Genomic DNA, 15082 nt, shown 5'->3' with positions numbered 1-15082 from the left:
TTACGGCCCGGGGGCCAACCATGACCCTTTGGGCTTATTAATCTGGCTCGGCGAACGTGACCAAATTATATTAAAATTGCTAAGGGTAAACCTTGTTCAAAGTTTTTCTGCTGTGTTTATTCAACTGAAATTTAGATTTTAATTTAATTAATTTAATTAATATATTTGGAAAACAGTTAATTAATATATTTGGAAACCACTTTGTACAATAAGCCTTGCTTATTCATTTTGCATATACATGTTACAGGCCAAATCTCTAATGTTATTTATATATATATATCCATCCATCCATCCATCCATCCATCCATCCATCCATCCTGGCGCAGCCGCTCGGGCAAATTTTAGCACCCATTGTGTCAAAAAGTTTGCCCATCCCTGGGTTAAAACAATAGCTGTACCTTCAAACTTTGGCAAATCCAGGGGTGACATTACCAAAATAATTCTAGTGAAAGTGTATGGAGTTTAAAAACACAGTGGAGCACTTCCTTCATTAACACTTAATGACAAAAGGTGGAGCAGGGTGTTGGAACACAGCCTAAACATGGAGGGTTTGTGAGTTAAACATGTGTATATAAAACAAAACTCCAGGTGTATTTTTGATGAGGAACCAACATTGTTACATAAACCAGAAAATAATGCAACGTCAGCCCTTTAAAAAGTAAAGTTCTAATTGCAGTAGAAAACCAGTTCTTGTATTTGTAAATATAAGTATAAGGAATTTAGAATCTTTAGCCATAGGTCTAACTCTACTCAATTTAATTTTATTGTCATTGAATTATTTTGAATTATTACTCTCTCCGGGTGGATGGAGAGTCTGTGCCTCAAGTGGAGGAGTTCAAGTATCTCAGGGTCTTGTTCACGAGTGAGGGAAGTACAACTGATTTTGATGGTATCCAAATAGACACATCTGCATTTAACAGTATTAAGTACTGGCTATTTTTAAAACTGATGGGTTCATTCCCCTCACACTTTTCCCAGAGTCTGTTTACATGCTAAGACCCCACGCCCAACCACATGCTCAGCTGAGGTGCATCTGCTATTGGCCCAACCCTAAATAACTCTCCTTCTGACTGACTGATGGACAAAACACCCCCACCCCAATTTCCCCCACCCCCACCCTCACCAAAGCTTGTCCCATGCAGAGCAGGGAGGTAGGACAGAGAAGGGGTACAAGTGTGTAACCAGAGGACAGTTAGAATATGACTAGATAGACTGGCGATGTTTACCTCCATGTTTCATCAGTTAAACCATTTCTGATTTCAGTCTTGTATGTAGATATAGTAAAGTTGTTTGTATAGACAAGTGGACATCCTTTTTATGTGCTTCAAACTACTGCGAAACTGGACTGGATGTGTTACCTGGTGGGATTTGACACAGTTCTTGGTACATGGATATGAGCAATTTCTTTTCTTTTTCTAAACAGGTGAGTGTACCACATGAACTCAAAAGTGGGACATCGCTATGAATGGTTGAGAGAAAAAGTGAGAGAACTGGCACATTTGGGTCAAAGCTGCTGACCACTGGAGGACTACAAAAAACTGCTACTAAAGAAAGAGGGGGGACTGAACAATTGAAGGGCTGAAGAGGAGAAAACATTTGATTGTGTTGTTATAATAATGAGGTATTGATTGATGTAGGTCTGAATTCCACTGGGCCAAAATTAACTTAAAACTCACTTGGATTTGTGCCAAAACTTGAACAACATTCGGATTTATAAAAACCAGTTCTGGGCCTTGTGAAGTCCCTGCAGTCCTTGCCGGTTTATTTTTTACCCCTCTGTCCCAGTTATGGATCCCCAGGCTGGCCCATACCTCAACAAAAGGGCGCTGTGCTCTCCCTTGGGTGCTGCCCGTGTGTGTCAGCTGGCTCTGGGCTGTGCTGTCATTGCCCTGATCGCCCACGGAGCTGGGTACAGCGGGTCGCATGGGGAGTTTTGTATGGCTGCATGGTGCTTCTGCTTCGCCATGACAGTCGTGATCTTCTTCCTGGATGCGACTCGTCTCTACAGTTGTCTGCCCATCTCCTGGGACAACTTCACAGTGACATGCGCGGCCTTTGCTACACTCATGTAAGTTTGGAGATGAGGGCAGAGAGAAAGAAGTCACTATTTTTGCTACATGACATAAGCTGATCCAAGGAGTTAGACTGTAAGGTCCTATAAGTTAGATACTTGCTTGACTATGTTTGGTACCACTTTATAAGAACTACACCTTAACTAGCCCTACTTAATATCAATGACTTAACTAAAAGTACAGTTACTGGAAAAAAAAAAAAAAAAAACATCAGTAAAAGTATTCAAGTATTCCTTTAAAATGTGCTTAAAGAGAATAAAGCAAAACTAATTATAGATGGTTTGCTCAATCTATCATACATTCTCATACTACTAAAAAATAAAACCCTCAGCCTTTTCAGCAGCAGGTCTCAAACAGTAATAAAAAATACTTTTACATTTCAGTTCAGTTCAAAAATATAGTGGAGTAGAAAGTATAGATACCTGCTCTCAAATGTAGTGAAGTAAAAGAAAAAGGATCCACTTTAAAATCTACTCACTACAGATGTTTAAAATTTATACTAGTACAGTACTTTACTACTTTTACTTCGTTGCCTTCCACCACTGAATTAGAGTATTAATTAAGTAGTTACTAAGCCTGAATGATTATTAATAAACAATTAGTTCATTATGGATTAATTAAAGTGTTACTCTATATTCTTTAGCATAAAATTTCTCAATTTAGGCCCTACTTATAACTCATAACTTACAGAATGTGAAATTGTGATGTATGTTTGACAAAGACAATCCTATGGAAGTACAGTAGCCAGGAGTGTATGTAGAGCTGGTGGTAAATTTGTGGATATTATTCTAAACAGCTCTTAGCACTAATCATAATCTTTCTATTAAAATAACTTGTCTATTACATTTTCCCTCCTGCAGGTATGTAACAGCATCTGTGGTCTACCCGCTCTTCTTCGTCCGCTCTGAGTGCCCCTATGAAGGCTGCCACATCCGGAACTTTCGTATCGCGGTCACAGTGTGTTCAATCCTGTGTGCAGTGTCCTATGGGGCAGAGGTGGCGACCCTGTACCGAGCCAAGCCGGGACAAGCTGTGGTGGGCTACATGGCTACGGTCTCTGGTCTACTCAAAGTGGTCCAGGGTTTTGTGGCATGCATTATATTCGGAGCTCTGGCCAACAGGAGCGAGTATTCCCGATATGAAGCCACCATCTACTGCGTGGTGGTGTATTCTTTCTGCTTTGCCCTCACCGCTGTAGTGGTCTTGATGACGGTTTGTGGCAGGACCAAAACTGTTCTCTGCATACCCTTTGAGCGCTTCATGGTGGTCTGCACACTGCTGGAGGTGCTGCTGTACCTGAGCGCGTCAGTGGTGTGGACTGTTTTCTGTTTTGACTCTAAATACGGGTCTCCGGAGAGGCCGTACCACTGCCCCCGGGGGAAGTGCCCGTGGGACAGTAAGCTGGTGGTGGCTGTCTTCTCGTTTGTAAACCTCATATTGTACGGGGCTGACCTCCTGTACTCTCAGACCATGAGGTTTGTGTCCCCGCGTCTGCCCACTGCTCCAAGGGTCTAACCAGTTATTTAGTTATTCAGGACTTTTTTACATGTTAAAAAATAAACGTTACCTCTGTGGGTTCATCAGTTCTACTTCATCCTGTATACAAGTATTTAGTTTTCCAGTAGTACATGCTCCAAATGTGGTGACGTCAAAGGTGGTTAAGACAAGACTATACTTGAAGTTCTGTCTCTAATGGGGAACAAATGTGTTTCAGTGGAAACGAGGAAAGTATTTATTTAGATAGGGACATTAAGTAGACACTGGAGAAATCAGTATGGACAAATGTATTTTTATATTTCTTCATCTAAACTATGTGACAACTGGAAAATAAACTTGAGGTCATACAAATGTATAAAGCAAAAAAAAAAAGAAAAAAAAAAGTGTATTCACCAAAATCAGATGGTACTTATGTGTCTAATTTATTTGAGAAATTGCCTACTGAAGAATACCAGTGATGGGACAGTTTTGTGAGTCATGTGTGGTATGTGAATAATCCCATCAATGTCTGTACTACACCTGCCCCAGTCCTAACCTTTACCCTATGAGAAATGAACTGACCCAGTCCTCAGCAAGCACCAGCAGTCCACACGTCTGTGCCACCAAATCCTCTTCAAATTACTTCAATCCCGTTCAGATACACACCCAAAATACTTCATTGGATTACAACTAAATACTATACATACTTGTAGTGCTGGCATCTTTGTCATCTGTGATTCCCAGAGCAGCAATCAGTGGGTCTGACACTGTGGGCCAAAAATAACTGTGGCTATGTAGCTCAGCCATGAGACAGCAGTTGGCCAGTGCCCATTTAGTTCAATACAAAAGTTCAATTCAATTTTATTTACTGGTATATAGTACATTTAAAACAACTTCAGCTGACCAAAGTGATCCTCATAAAAGTCAACAAAAACAAATGTACAGATAACACGACACATAGGAAAAAATTAAACACCAAGACCAGTTTATGTTTTATTAAGGATTCTGTTCAAAGTTCACATTTTAAACACGTCCAAAAGAACTGACAAAAAGATGAATATGATAGATTAACTCACAAACTAACACAAGAATCACATTTCAGAGCATGTTTGTACAGATCTAAACTATAGGGTTAGCTTTTTTTATGCAGAATAAGAAAAAAAAGATAAAATATATAAGATACTTCAAAAATTGCCGCCTTTGAGTTTTACAGATTGTGATTTTGATTGGACTGTGATTAGTCTTGCAGCTCTACTGAATAGACTGATTTTACTCAATAATAATACAATAGTGCAAAGTATATAACAATTTCAAGCATTAGCACAAGAAGGCAAGTTAAAGAGGCTATTTTTGTTAGGAAAGACAATCCATCTTTCAACAGGAATGAGGGCTTTAGACATAAATTATCTCCTATTTATAACTCCATCTTCAGACCTAAACCTAAACAAGGAAAACAATAGTGATAGCCAGTGTGCTAATAGGTGTGAGAGCACCCATTAGAGGTCTGAATGATTATGCAAAATATGACTCACAACCCTTCAGATAAATATAAGACTGAGTGTCCATCATTAATCTGACCAAAACTGAAGAAGTAGCTTGAATGAGCAGAGAAACATCTTCACTCTAAAACTTTTGTCCAGTTTACAGATTTTTTTTTTCTTTTAAAAGAGGGCAACATTTTTATAAGCTTAAAGCATGGCTTCTACTAACCCTTACCAAAACAGCCATATAACAGCAATGGGATGCAAACACAGAACAACAGTTTTGGCTGAATCTGACACATTTAATCATGGCTTGATCTACGTCCCTCTGAGCCTGTCTCGTCTCACTCTCATTTTCTCTTCATTAAAGGGTTTCTCACTCCCAAATGGTGATAAATATCCTGCTCCATTTCTTCACACATTCCTCCTAAACATTTTTCTTGGGACACTTTCTGTAATCCAAGATCTCTCAATTGGATGCTCACGTCTGTGGACATTATGGAAGTATTACACAGAGTCCCCATAAGCTGCGTACATAAGCTACAACAGTATTGGGCCTCAAATGTAAATCTGAGACCAGCTGGCTGCTCTTGTGTCCAAAATGGTGATGCTAGACAATCACAAGGTTTGTGAAAGAAATAGCTTATGACTGTGTTGGATTCATAAACTAGAAGTGCAAATCTGAACATGAAAATAAGTGATCCATTAGTTGAGAGATTCTTAAAAATGTATTTATTTATTTATTTATTTTATCTCACTGACAATATTTCTTTAGAATGTGGTAAGAGACCATATTATGCAAAATACACTTTTAAGAGGTTTTAAGCATGTTATAACAGCATTCTCTCATTATTAACTCACTCCAAATAGTTTTTGATTAATTCATGCATGCATGAGTCCTGTGTTATTCTGCATTCGTGACTTCAGTGAACCAAAAAAAAATATGTTTCCACCTACCTCTAATCTCCACCACTCCTCTGTAATTACTTGTGATCATTAAAAACTTGTCTCCGGATCATACATGTAGAGTTAAAAATGTTGAAAATGCCACTATAAAGAGTTTTCTTTTCTATTCTATTCTATTCTTTTTAGGTCATCATGGTGGTTTAAAGTTAACAAAACTTTTTTTTTAAATGTTCTTTAAAACTAAATACTTAAAAAGCATGTGTTCTTGCTGACTGATTTTTTCAACACCCTCAAAGTCAACCTAAATAATAAACGGTATATGTGGTGAATAAATATTGTTATTGCATGTTACTACAAACGTACTTCCCTGCTCCATATTTAACAATGGAGTAGAGAATGCACAACCACCCCAGCAGATATAACAGCTTGTTTTGTTTCCTCCAAATGCCACTCTAAAATTATTCGAGTCTTGATAAATGCTGCAAACTGACCTCCGGTGACAGGCCTCCTCTGAGACCGTGCTTTTAGCCTGACTAATATGATTTTCAGAGGGAGATGTAACAACGGTCGGTACATGACAGAGGAGAGACTGATGTGTGCTGTTGCTACAAACACTGCGTCCGTCCATTAGGGCCCTGCTCCTGTGTGGATCCCCATTTAGCAGCTGCTGTGTGCCGGGCTCTAGTCCTCTCCCCAAGGCCTCTGTCTCACATGGCTGTTTCTCCACTCGGTGCAGTCCACAGTTTGAGAGGAATGAGAGCAGACAGGTGTCCATCTCGTCCATATCGCCAGAGGGAGCAGACAGAGGAGGGACGGGGCACCGCGGGGCCACTGTCTGCTTCAATCTCACATACTGAGTGATGCTATGTCTATGCTAATGTCAGCCTCTTACATCCCTGGACCTATGTTTTGACAAATATTGTCTACAGCAATGTAAAATATCTAGTCCCAACAGAGGTAACGTGAGACTCGTTTGCAGGCACCTTCCAAATCTGAATGTTAAAAAGTGCATTTTAAATATAGGCCTATTTAGTACAAACATGCAGCCCTGGATAAAGCAGAAGAAAATTAATGAATGGAAAACATGCATAATTGTTTTGATTGAGGTTTTAAAATGCAGTAAAGGTCATAAATGTTGATATTATATAAATGAAATACTGTACTTTTAATTATACTTAAATGTTTTTCAGCATATACGGTATATAATTTAAATATAGTTGGTATAAATGAGGTCCATGTGACTTCAGCTTCTCATGTCACCACAAAATAAACAAAAGGCTTTATTGATTCTGTCATTGCATTTTACATCAAAAATAACAACTCAATCTTCTACATATTTGTCTTGGGGGTTTCGGTTGTAAAGTTGTTCTTGTTTTGATTTTATATTGCTCTTGGGGACCCCTTTATTACATTCTTGTGACATTAAACTCTTGATTTTTAAAGAGTGCTTCACAGCTTCTTTATCTGTGTATTCAGCCTCTGTCAGTCACTGTACTCCCTCCTGCTGCTGGAGCCCAAAACCAGCACCTGGGAAAGATTTTCTGTCTGTCTCTGATATTAAATATGCATCTCCTCTTCCTCCATAGAGCTATACCTCTGCCTCTTCAGTTTCCTCAATTCCATCGTTCCCAGTTCAGGCACCAATCATGGGAGCAACAAATTGTTGTGAACGGTTCACCTCAATTCACTTTTTGCCGCACACCACGAAAAAGGGGGGCATTTCATCTGCTTGGGTATTTTTAATAAATCTCTGAAGGTTTTTGTCAAAGAAGACGGAGCCAATGAGTATTGTCACGCCTCAGCACACATGCAGAGGCTGTGTGAGTGTCAGAACAGAGCACAGGCTAAATGGGCTTGGGTGTGTGCTTTTTGTCAGAGTGAAGAACATGAAGCAGAATGAAGCAGAGGAGGTACAAGTTGAATTGTTGATGGCACTGTAAGTTTTGCCATAACAATATTTTTAATTCCCACAAAGATGGATATATTTTTGAACATTTTAGAATGATGATGATTATTAAAGTACCTGATTAAACTAAACAGAGGACAGGTTTACAGAACTGGAAGCTTTGCAATTGAGTATAATATGCATAAATATACTTTTGAGTACACTGCTGAAAACAGGGGAGTGAACTTGTTTCTCTAAAATATAGATGTACTTCTTTTATTTTTACAGTTGTGTTGTTTATTGTCTCAAATTAATTGCTACTTCCAAATATTCATCATAAGGGGTTTCATTCAGTGGTTATTTTGACTTTGGCTTTGACTTGATAATGATTTTATTTAATCAACTGTGTTATATTAATTGTGTAGACAAAATTAAACTTGTCTATTATCTGCTTCCTTTTAAGTCAATAATACTATTATTAAGTGAAAAGGCTAATGTGTGCACAGTTGAGACTGAAGTGATGCTCTAAACATTCATCTGACTGAGGTGGAAGTGCCTTTACAGCTGGTGCCTCTGAGCTCAGCCCAGACTTTAAATATAGACAGCAGCACACAATCCCTGCGTCTACATTCCAGCCCTGCACATGGAGAGAAAATACGTGTGAAGACATACAGAGCCTCTTCTAGGAGAGTGCTGTAAATTTAGTATGGCATATCTGACAGACAGCAGACTCTGTCCTATTAAAATCTGTATCAAAATGACAGTAATGGACTGGTTTCGTGGTATTACAGAGAATATCCATTAGTGAAGTACCACGAGATATGAAGCCAAAACTATATTCAAAACCTCTGCTCATTAGTGTACACACCAATCCGGCTGGACTTGATTTGAGATTCTGTCAAATCTAAGGGGAGGTGAAAGGAGCTGGCCCTGTGTCTCCTGTTTGAATAACAATCTTTCATTCTAATTCAGAGTGTGCAAAATATCTCACTCCACTTTTGGACTCTGGATCCAGTGATATTTAATAAAGCAGACCTACAGAAAATATTGTATTTTTTCTTAACACAGCCAGGTAAGGCATACCTGCAACACTGACATGGAACAGTATCACTTTGCATAGGCTTCCATACTCATAACCTGATCTTGAATCTGGACAAGTCCTGGTTGAGACCAAACTGACAGAGGGTGCTGAGTTTCAAAGGGATCTTACTATGTAAGACAGTCACAGTCACACATAGTGTTAAAGTCACACAGTGTTAATATTTCACCTGCCCCAAATGAGGGTGCCAATACCTGTAGAGCCAGGCCTGAATATGGATCACACTGGTCACAAATGCAAAAGTAATTCACGATGACATCTCCACAGTAAGCCTACTGCTTCTGAAGACAAGCTACATAGTTTCCCATTGTGGTAAATAAGCCTACTGATTTTCTGTTGAATCAGCATTGGCCAAACCACCTTGTTAAAGCCTGATCTTGTTATATCTACGAAGCTAAGCAGGTTTTACTACTTGGATGGGAGAAAGCTGTGTCCTTAGGCAAGACACTTCACCCATATTGCCTAGTATGAATGTGGTGTGTGTTAGTTCTGGTGGTGGTCAGAGGAGCCAATGGCGCCTTGCTTCTGTCAGTTTACCTTAGGGCAGCTGTGGCTGCAGTAGTAGCTTATACCACCACCGGGTATGGAGTGAATGAATAATACACCAAATTTTAAAGCGACTTTGAGCGTCTGGAAAATGTAAGACTTATATGTTAATATTATTGTTATTATTTTAATAAAAATCCCTACTGTAGCCTATTTATTTCATCTTCATTACTGTCCTAAATTAAACACTCTCCAGTTGTGTGTGGTATGGTCTGAAAAACTATACTTAGAGCTAAAACGAGCTTAATAATAAAAGTCTATTTTTGTCCCCTAACCCCAAGCTTTTAGTTTGAAAAGGCACATATCTGAGGTAGCCTATCAGTGCATGAAGCAGTTTATCATACATCTTTACCAGCCTTTAAACACCTCCTTCACTCAGCATGAATATAACCCACTAAGTTCACGGACGGTTCATGAATTTGACCTACATTACAGCAGCAGGATCACCGCGCTCAAACCCGGCAGAGTGACTGATGCAACGGGGATAGGATGTACTAAAAGACCCGCCCACTGCCGGGTTCTCGCTGATCATTGGCTAGAGTTGAACTAGTGTGAGTTCTCATTGGTTAAGACCGGTGTCTGTCAGTCTCCTTGAGCGCATGGCCTAAGCTAGAAGAAGGAAGCCACGTTTACACAAAAGTAGAAGATTTTTGTGTCAGTCCGGGGCCTGGAGGGGCACATTTCTCACATTCACGAATCAAGGGCTTCAGTAGGAACATCTAAGGACAGGTAAAACATCCTCGTGCTAAATACAATGTCGTGGTTGTCATTATCGTTTGTTAGTGAGCTAGCGTCCACTGAAAGACAAACGGGAACAAGCTAAAAGGATGCTATCTTTTTATTCTTTGTTGGTCTGTTTTATGTTGTTCTTTGTCTCTAGAGATAAAGTTATTCCCAGCCTTGTGGTGTTTTACAAACACCCTTAATTCGGCAGCAGAAGATACAACCATTGTCAACCAGATTAGCCCTAAAATAGTTAATTGCTCAACATCTGCTTTCTTCCAGGCCAGGTTGGAGAGTAGCTTGCCCTACCCTTATAGCATACACATAATGCCCTGTAGCCCATGCACCAGAGACAGTTCTGCAGCAAAGTGACAGAAGTGCAATAGCCAGGAAGAAAATTATACATATCTTAGTAAAATAAATATCGAAATGTTTATAATTTAACTTTTACTACTCTCTTTATAGTTTGCTGTTGATATATACATCTTGATTGCGTGTTCAAGTTGTATTAATAAATATTGTTGTTTGTTTCAGGACAAATACTCCACATCACTTTACAGGATGAGTGTTGGATTCATTGGAGCGGGCCAGCTGGCTCATGCTCTCGTAAAAGGCTTCACTGCTGCAGGTGAGACCTGTCGAAAATTCAGCGGTGTCATGTCAAACAAGAGGTAAATTATATTGCAGACATCTTATAGATTACTAATGTAACATGTTCTTATATCCCCTGAAGGTGTCATCGCCACTCACAGGATTACAGCAAGCTCCCCAGACACAGACTTGCCTACTGTGTCAGGACTCAGGGTGAGAAACTCGCTTTGTATGGAAAACATGTCTTTGTGTGCCCCCCCTCCCTAACTATATCCAACTATATCCTCATATTTGGATGCAGAAAATGGGAGTTAACCTGACGACAAGTAACAAAGAGACTGTGAATAAGTCTGACGTGCTGTTTCTGGCCGTGAAGCCTCACATCATTCCTTTTGTTTTGGATGAGATTGGACCAGACATTGAGGATCGCCATCTTATTGTTTCCTGTGCTGCAGGTGTAACCATCAGCTCCATAGAGAAGGTCAGGTGTCACATGTCACATATAACAAATCTATGCTGAACCTATGCAGAAAAACAGATCATTAGTCTAATGTAAAGACATTTTTGTCTTCTTATTTATTTTTCTTTATCAGAAACTGCTTCAGTATCGTCCAACCCCCAAAGTTATGAGGTGCATGACCAATACGCCAGTAGTGGTGAGAGAGGGAGCTACAGTGTATGCCACTGGGACACATGCAGAGGTTAGAGACTGATAATGATGATAAAGGAAAAAATAATCAATAAACAAACCATTATTGAGTCTTTTAATTGCACCTTTAAAACATCAGGTAGAAGATGGCAAACTGCTGGAGCAGCTGATGGCGAGTGTTGGCTTCTGCACAGAGGTGGAAGAGGACCTCATTGATGCTGTGACTGGTCTAAGTGGAAGTGGACCTGCATATGTACGTTTATGAACACTACATACTTTTTTGTAATTTTTAATATTAAATGTATATTTTTTTGTTCCACTAATTTCTCAAACAGGCATTCACTGCCTTGGATGCTCTAGCTGATGGAGGTGTAAAAATGGGTCTACCCAGGAGGTTGGCTGTCAGGCTCGGAGCTCAGGCTTTACTGGTGAGCTATGATCTATTTTGAACAGTTTAAATTAACTTTACCTGAACTAAAATGAGACAGAATTTGTATATGCTTAAAAATAAAATGGGTAAATGTTTAATCCTGTTCTCCTGCTATGTTACTTCTATAACTCAGGGGGCAGCCAAGATGCTTCTAGACTCAGAGCAACATCCTGGCCAACTGAAGGACAATGTGTGCTCCCCTGGAGGAGCCACCATCCACGCCCTGCACGTCATGGAGAGCGGGGGCTTCCGCAGCCTTTTGATCAACGCAGTGGAGGCTTCATGCATCAGAACACGGTGAGATTAATATATTTTTTTCTGTTAAGTTTGCCAGTTTGTAACACGAAACTATTTTTGCTCAATCAATGTTTTATTCTGGTGTAATTTTAATACTTCTTAAAATGGCTTTGTTCATTTAGGGAGCTGCAGTATCTGGCAGATCAAGAGCGCATTTCTCCAGCAGCTATAAAGAAAACTACACTGGACAAGGTGCTTCAACAGCCTGGAGTCGACGTCAGTGGAGTGGCCAATGGCAGATCTGGACTCAGCTTATTCAACAATCGTAGTTCAGGCATCAAGAAGAAGAACTGATCCCAAAGAGGCAAACACACAAGTATATATATGCTCAGTACATCTTGGACATGCAAATGTTGAAATGCACTCAGGGACCTGAACATCCAATGATTTTGATGCATTATTTATTCATGTACAAGTGAAATTGGATCAGTTGGTCTTGCTACCACATTTTCCATCAAACACAGGTGCAGAGTGTAGTTAAAGCAGTTATGGCCTTATGTTTGGACTGATATTATGGCCAACATGTGTGCGACGTGCATTTACAAGCTGTCTTCAGTCTGGATATGGGTTCACGTAATCAAGCTCTGTTTAGCTGTAATTACTATTTTGGCCATTGTCAGATTTTGATCACACGACACCAGATGGTTACTGGAAGACCATAAAGCTGTTTGTGTCTTTACCATTATCAATTATGAAGTCTGAACTTGGTTTTGTGAGAGACTATTTTTGTTAGAATCAAAAACGCTATTTTAGTGAAGACTGAAAGATAACAGAACAAAGTTTTAGGTTGGTCATGCCTCCATCACGTTGAACATGCCTTATTTTAGTGTTAATATGTAAAGCTGTATAGTTTAGCATTTCTGATATTGCTTTCCTTCTGTAAAATGAACATACTTGTACTGCAAACTTTTTTATTCTGGGACACTTTCTTGCACAAAACAACTTTTTTTTAATCTTGAGTACTATCAGGCTTAATTCCTATGTATGAATGACAGATTTTTAACAGGTGTAGATCTATGTGCATTTCCTGGTAATCTGTCCTTTTGTCTTTTGTTTGCTTTCACTTTCCTGTACCTTTTTGTTTTGTCTGCAGCACCACATAAGCTTGGTTGGTGTGCTTGATTTAAAAACTCATTAAAAGACTAGATATTTGAAAAGCTTTTACCGTTTTTTTGTTTTCCTAGAATAGGTTTTCCCCCTGCCCCAGCCAGCAGATGGCGCCCAGGCATCAATGTGACTCGCTTGTACTTTGTTTCAAAAGCCCCATTATGACCCTTACATTGGCCAACATCATCAACCATTCATCATCGTGCTTTATCTGGCGTCGCCTAGGCAGCAGACCCAGCAGGGAGTTTATTTTCTATGCACGCATTTTTTGGTTTTAGCACTCATAATTTTATTTTTTACTGGAAAGCTGTACATGCCAAATGTGAAAGATGATTATTAGTCTAATGTAGGTATCGTAGGTACTGAAAAAAATAAGTTACAATGCCTGTGGGTGATGGGATAGCACTACAAAGTGACTAAGCACTATGACTTAAAATGAATAAGAAAAATGATAGGTTTTTCTCAAAGATTCAACGTTGTTATCTATTATAAACATAGATTACAACAGGAAAACCAGGTATTGTTCAAGTCCTGGTGCTTGGAAAAAAAAACGACAATGGAAACGGTACCCAGCTCTACCAAATTGAAAAACTTGAGGGCCTTGCCTGAGTTCTTGACAGAGTTCTGAACTTGTGTGATAGCGAGGTAGCTACAGAAGTGCAATTGAGTGTTAGTGTTATGAGATTTCTATAGCTACAGAAACTGAATTCAGTGGAAGAGTTGTGAGGTACTTTTTAGATATCATGGGCAGTGCCAACGCTTCGAGCTTCTACATTTTGGATTAACAGATGCCACTTTGTGTTGAAGGGAGATAGACCTGTGTTCTATTCAGGCAGTGCACAGGTGTAGAATGTGGGCTAAAAATGATAGAAGAAAAGTGACGGTTTGTGAAGAGCCATGTCCTCATTATAATTGAACAATTTATAGCAGTTGTAGGATTAGTTTATTTTTTCTTAAACCAATCCACACCAGTGTTTCTCAATTAAATTGCAGCTTCGTGCTCTAAGTGCACTCAGCCTGTTTATTTGGGCGTGCAATGGTTTTTCCTCGGGTGCCGCAATGTCGTGGTAATCCCTCTTTTATTCCAAAAGGTTGTTCTCCGCTTGTGCCCGCGCTGCCCGTTAAGATTAGCCATTGCTGCAGAGACTTCCATTTGCCTCTCATTATTCTGTGTTACCTTTAACACCAGCTTTGTGTCTGTCTCCAGCCCAGGTGTAAGGGATGTGCTCTGTGTCAATCATGCTGACACCAGCCACAGGTTTAAAGTGGTGGTTTGGTGACAGATAATCCAAAGAGGAAACTTGGGGTTCTGTGAAAGAGTTGAGAGGGCACAGCATGGCTCCTCCATCTACAGGTAGAGCAGCTGCTGCCTGTCATCCCCACTCAATCACTCTAATCACTGACCTTTGCAGTAACATGGTGTTTGCATGTGGTCTGGGCCAAGAGGAGAGCCAAGAGCCACCATTACTGAGCAGCTGAAAAAGGGCCTTTCAGTATCTTCCCTACACAGTGCATGCACTGTTTTTTTCACCATTACTATTCATTTATATAAATATTCTTGGCCTTAAGAAAAATATCTTAAACAAAACAAAAATTATTACAGCAATTACTGTGGTATTTATTTTGTTCCGAGCCAAGTGCTCTCTAATATTACTGATGGTTGACAATGAAATGATTTAGCCTACATACTACTGTAAGTCATTTGAAGTTCTCAATCCTTAAAGTAAAATGTATTGTATCCTCAATAATTGCCACTGCAAATGATCTATATTGATAAATCAAATGCAATCGGACTCCACTGTACCAGCAGTTTTTTATAT

At 39.6% G+C, this 15082-nt stretch overlaps 2 protein-coding genes across 2 annotated transcripts; both read left to right on the top strand.

The window, feature by feature from the left end:
- Positions 1-1168: 1168 nt before the first annotated feature.
- LOC117380213 (myeloid-associated differentiation marker-like protein 2) lies at positions 1169-3903 on the top strand. The gene is made up of 2 exons (XM_033977014.2): positions 1169-2068; positions 2933-3903. The coding sequence occupies exons 1-2, from the start codon at positions 1788-1790 to the stop codon at positions 3585-3587; spliced, it is 936 nt and encodes a 311-aa protein (XP_033832905.1). The 5' UTR covers positions 1169-1787; the 3' UTR covers positions 3588-3903.
- Positions 3904-9967: 6064 nt separating this feature from the next.
- pycr1b (pyrroline-5-carboxylate reductase 1b) lies at positions 9968-13420 on the top strand. The gene is made up of 9 exons (XM_033971258.2): positions 9968-10194; positions 10723-10816; positions 10922-10992; positions 11081-11260; positions 11373-11480; positions 11568-11681; positions 11764-11856; positions 11992-12155; positions 12278-13420. Exons 2-9 carry the CDS (start codon positions 10750-10752, stop codon positions 12447-12449), a joined length of 969 nt encoding a protein of 322 aa, XP_033827149.1. The 5' UTR covers positions 9968-10194; positions 10723-10749; the 3' UTR covers positions 12450-13420.
- The last annotated feature ends 1662 nt before the right edge of the window (positions 13421-15082 follow it).

The sequence above is a fragment of the Periophthalmus magnuspinnatus genome, chromosome 1 (genome assembly GCF_009829125.3).
Source record: "Periophthalmus magnuspinnatus isolate fPerMag1 chromosome 1, fPerMag1.2.pri, whole genome shotgun sequence".
Classification (NCBI taxonomy): domain Eukaryota; kingdom Metazoa; phylum Chordata; class Actinopteri; order Gobiiformes; family Gobiidae; genus Periophthalmus; species Periophthalmus magnuspinnatus.
The sequence above is the reverse complement of the archived record's forward strand: the minus strand, read 5'-3'. Positions and strand labels throughout refer to the sequence as shown.

Bases quoted from the DNA above. Each gene is read 5' to 3' on its own strand.
- LOC117380213 (XM_033977014.2), top strand. From the start codon at position 1,788: ATGGATCCCCAGGCTGGCCCATACCTCAACAAAAGGGCGCTGTGCTCT. The intron at 2,069-2,932 runs GTAAGTTTGGAG...TCCCTCCTGCAG, and splicing joins GCGGCCTTTGCTACACTCAT to GTATGTAACAGCATCTGTGG.
- pycr1b (XM_033971258.2), top strand. From the start codon at position 10,750: ATGAGTGTTGGATTCATTGGAGCGGGCCAGCTGGCTCATGCTCTCGTA. The intron at 11,481-11,567 runs GTTAGAGACTGA...TTAAAACATCAG, and splicing joins CCACTGGGACACATGCAGAG to GTAGAAGATGGCAAACTGCT. The intron at 11,857-11,991 runs GTGAGCTATGAT...TCTATAACTCAG, and splicing joins TCGGAGCTCAGGCTTTACTG to GGGGCAGCCAAGATGCTTCT.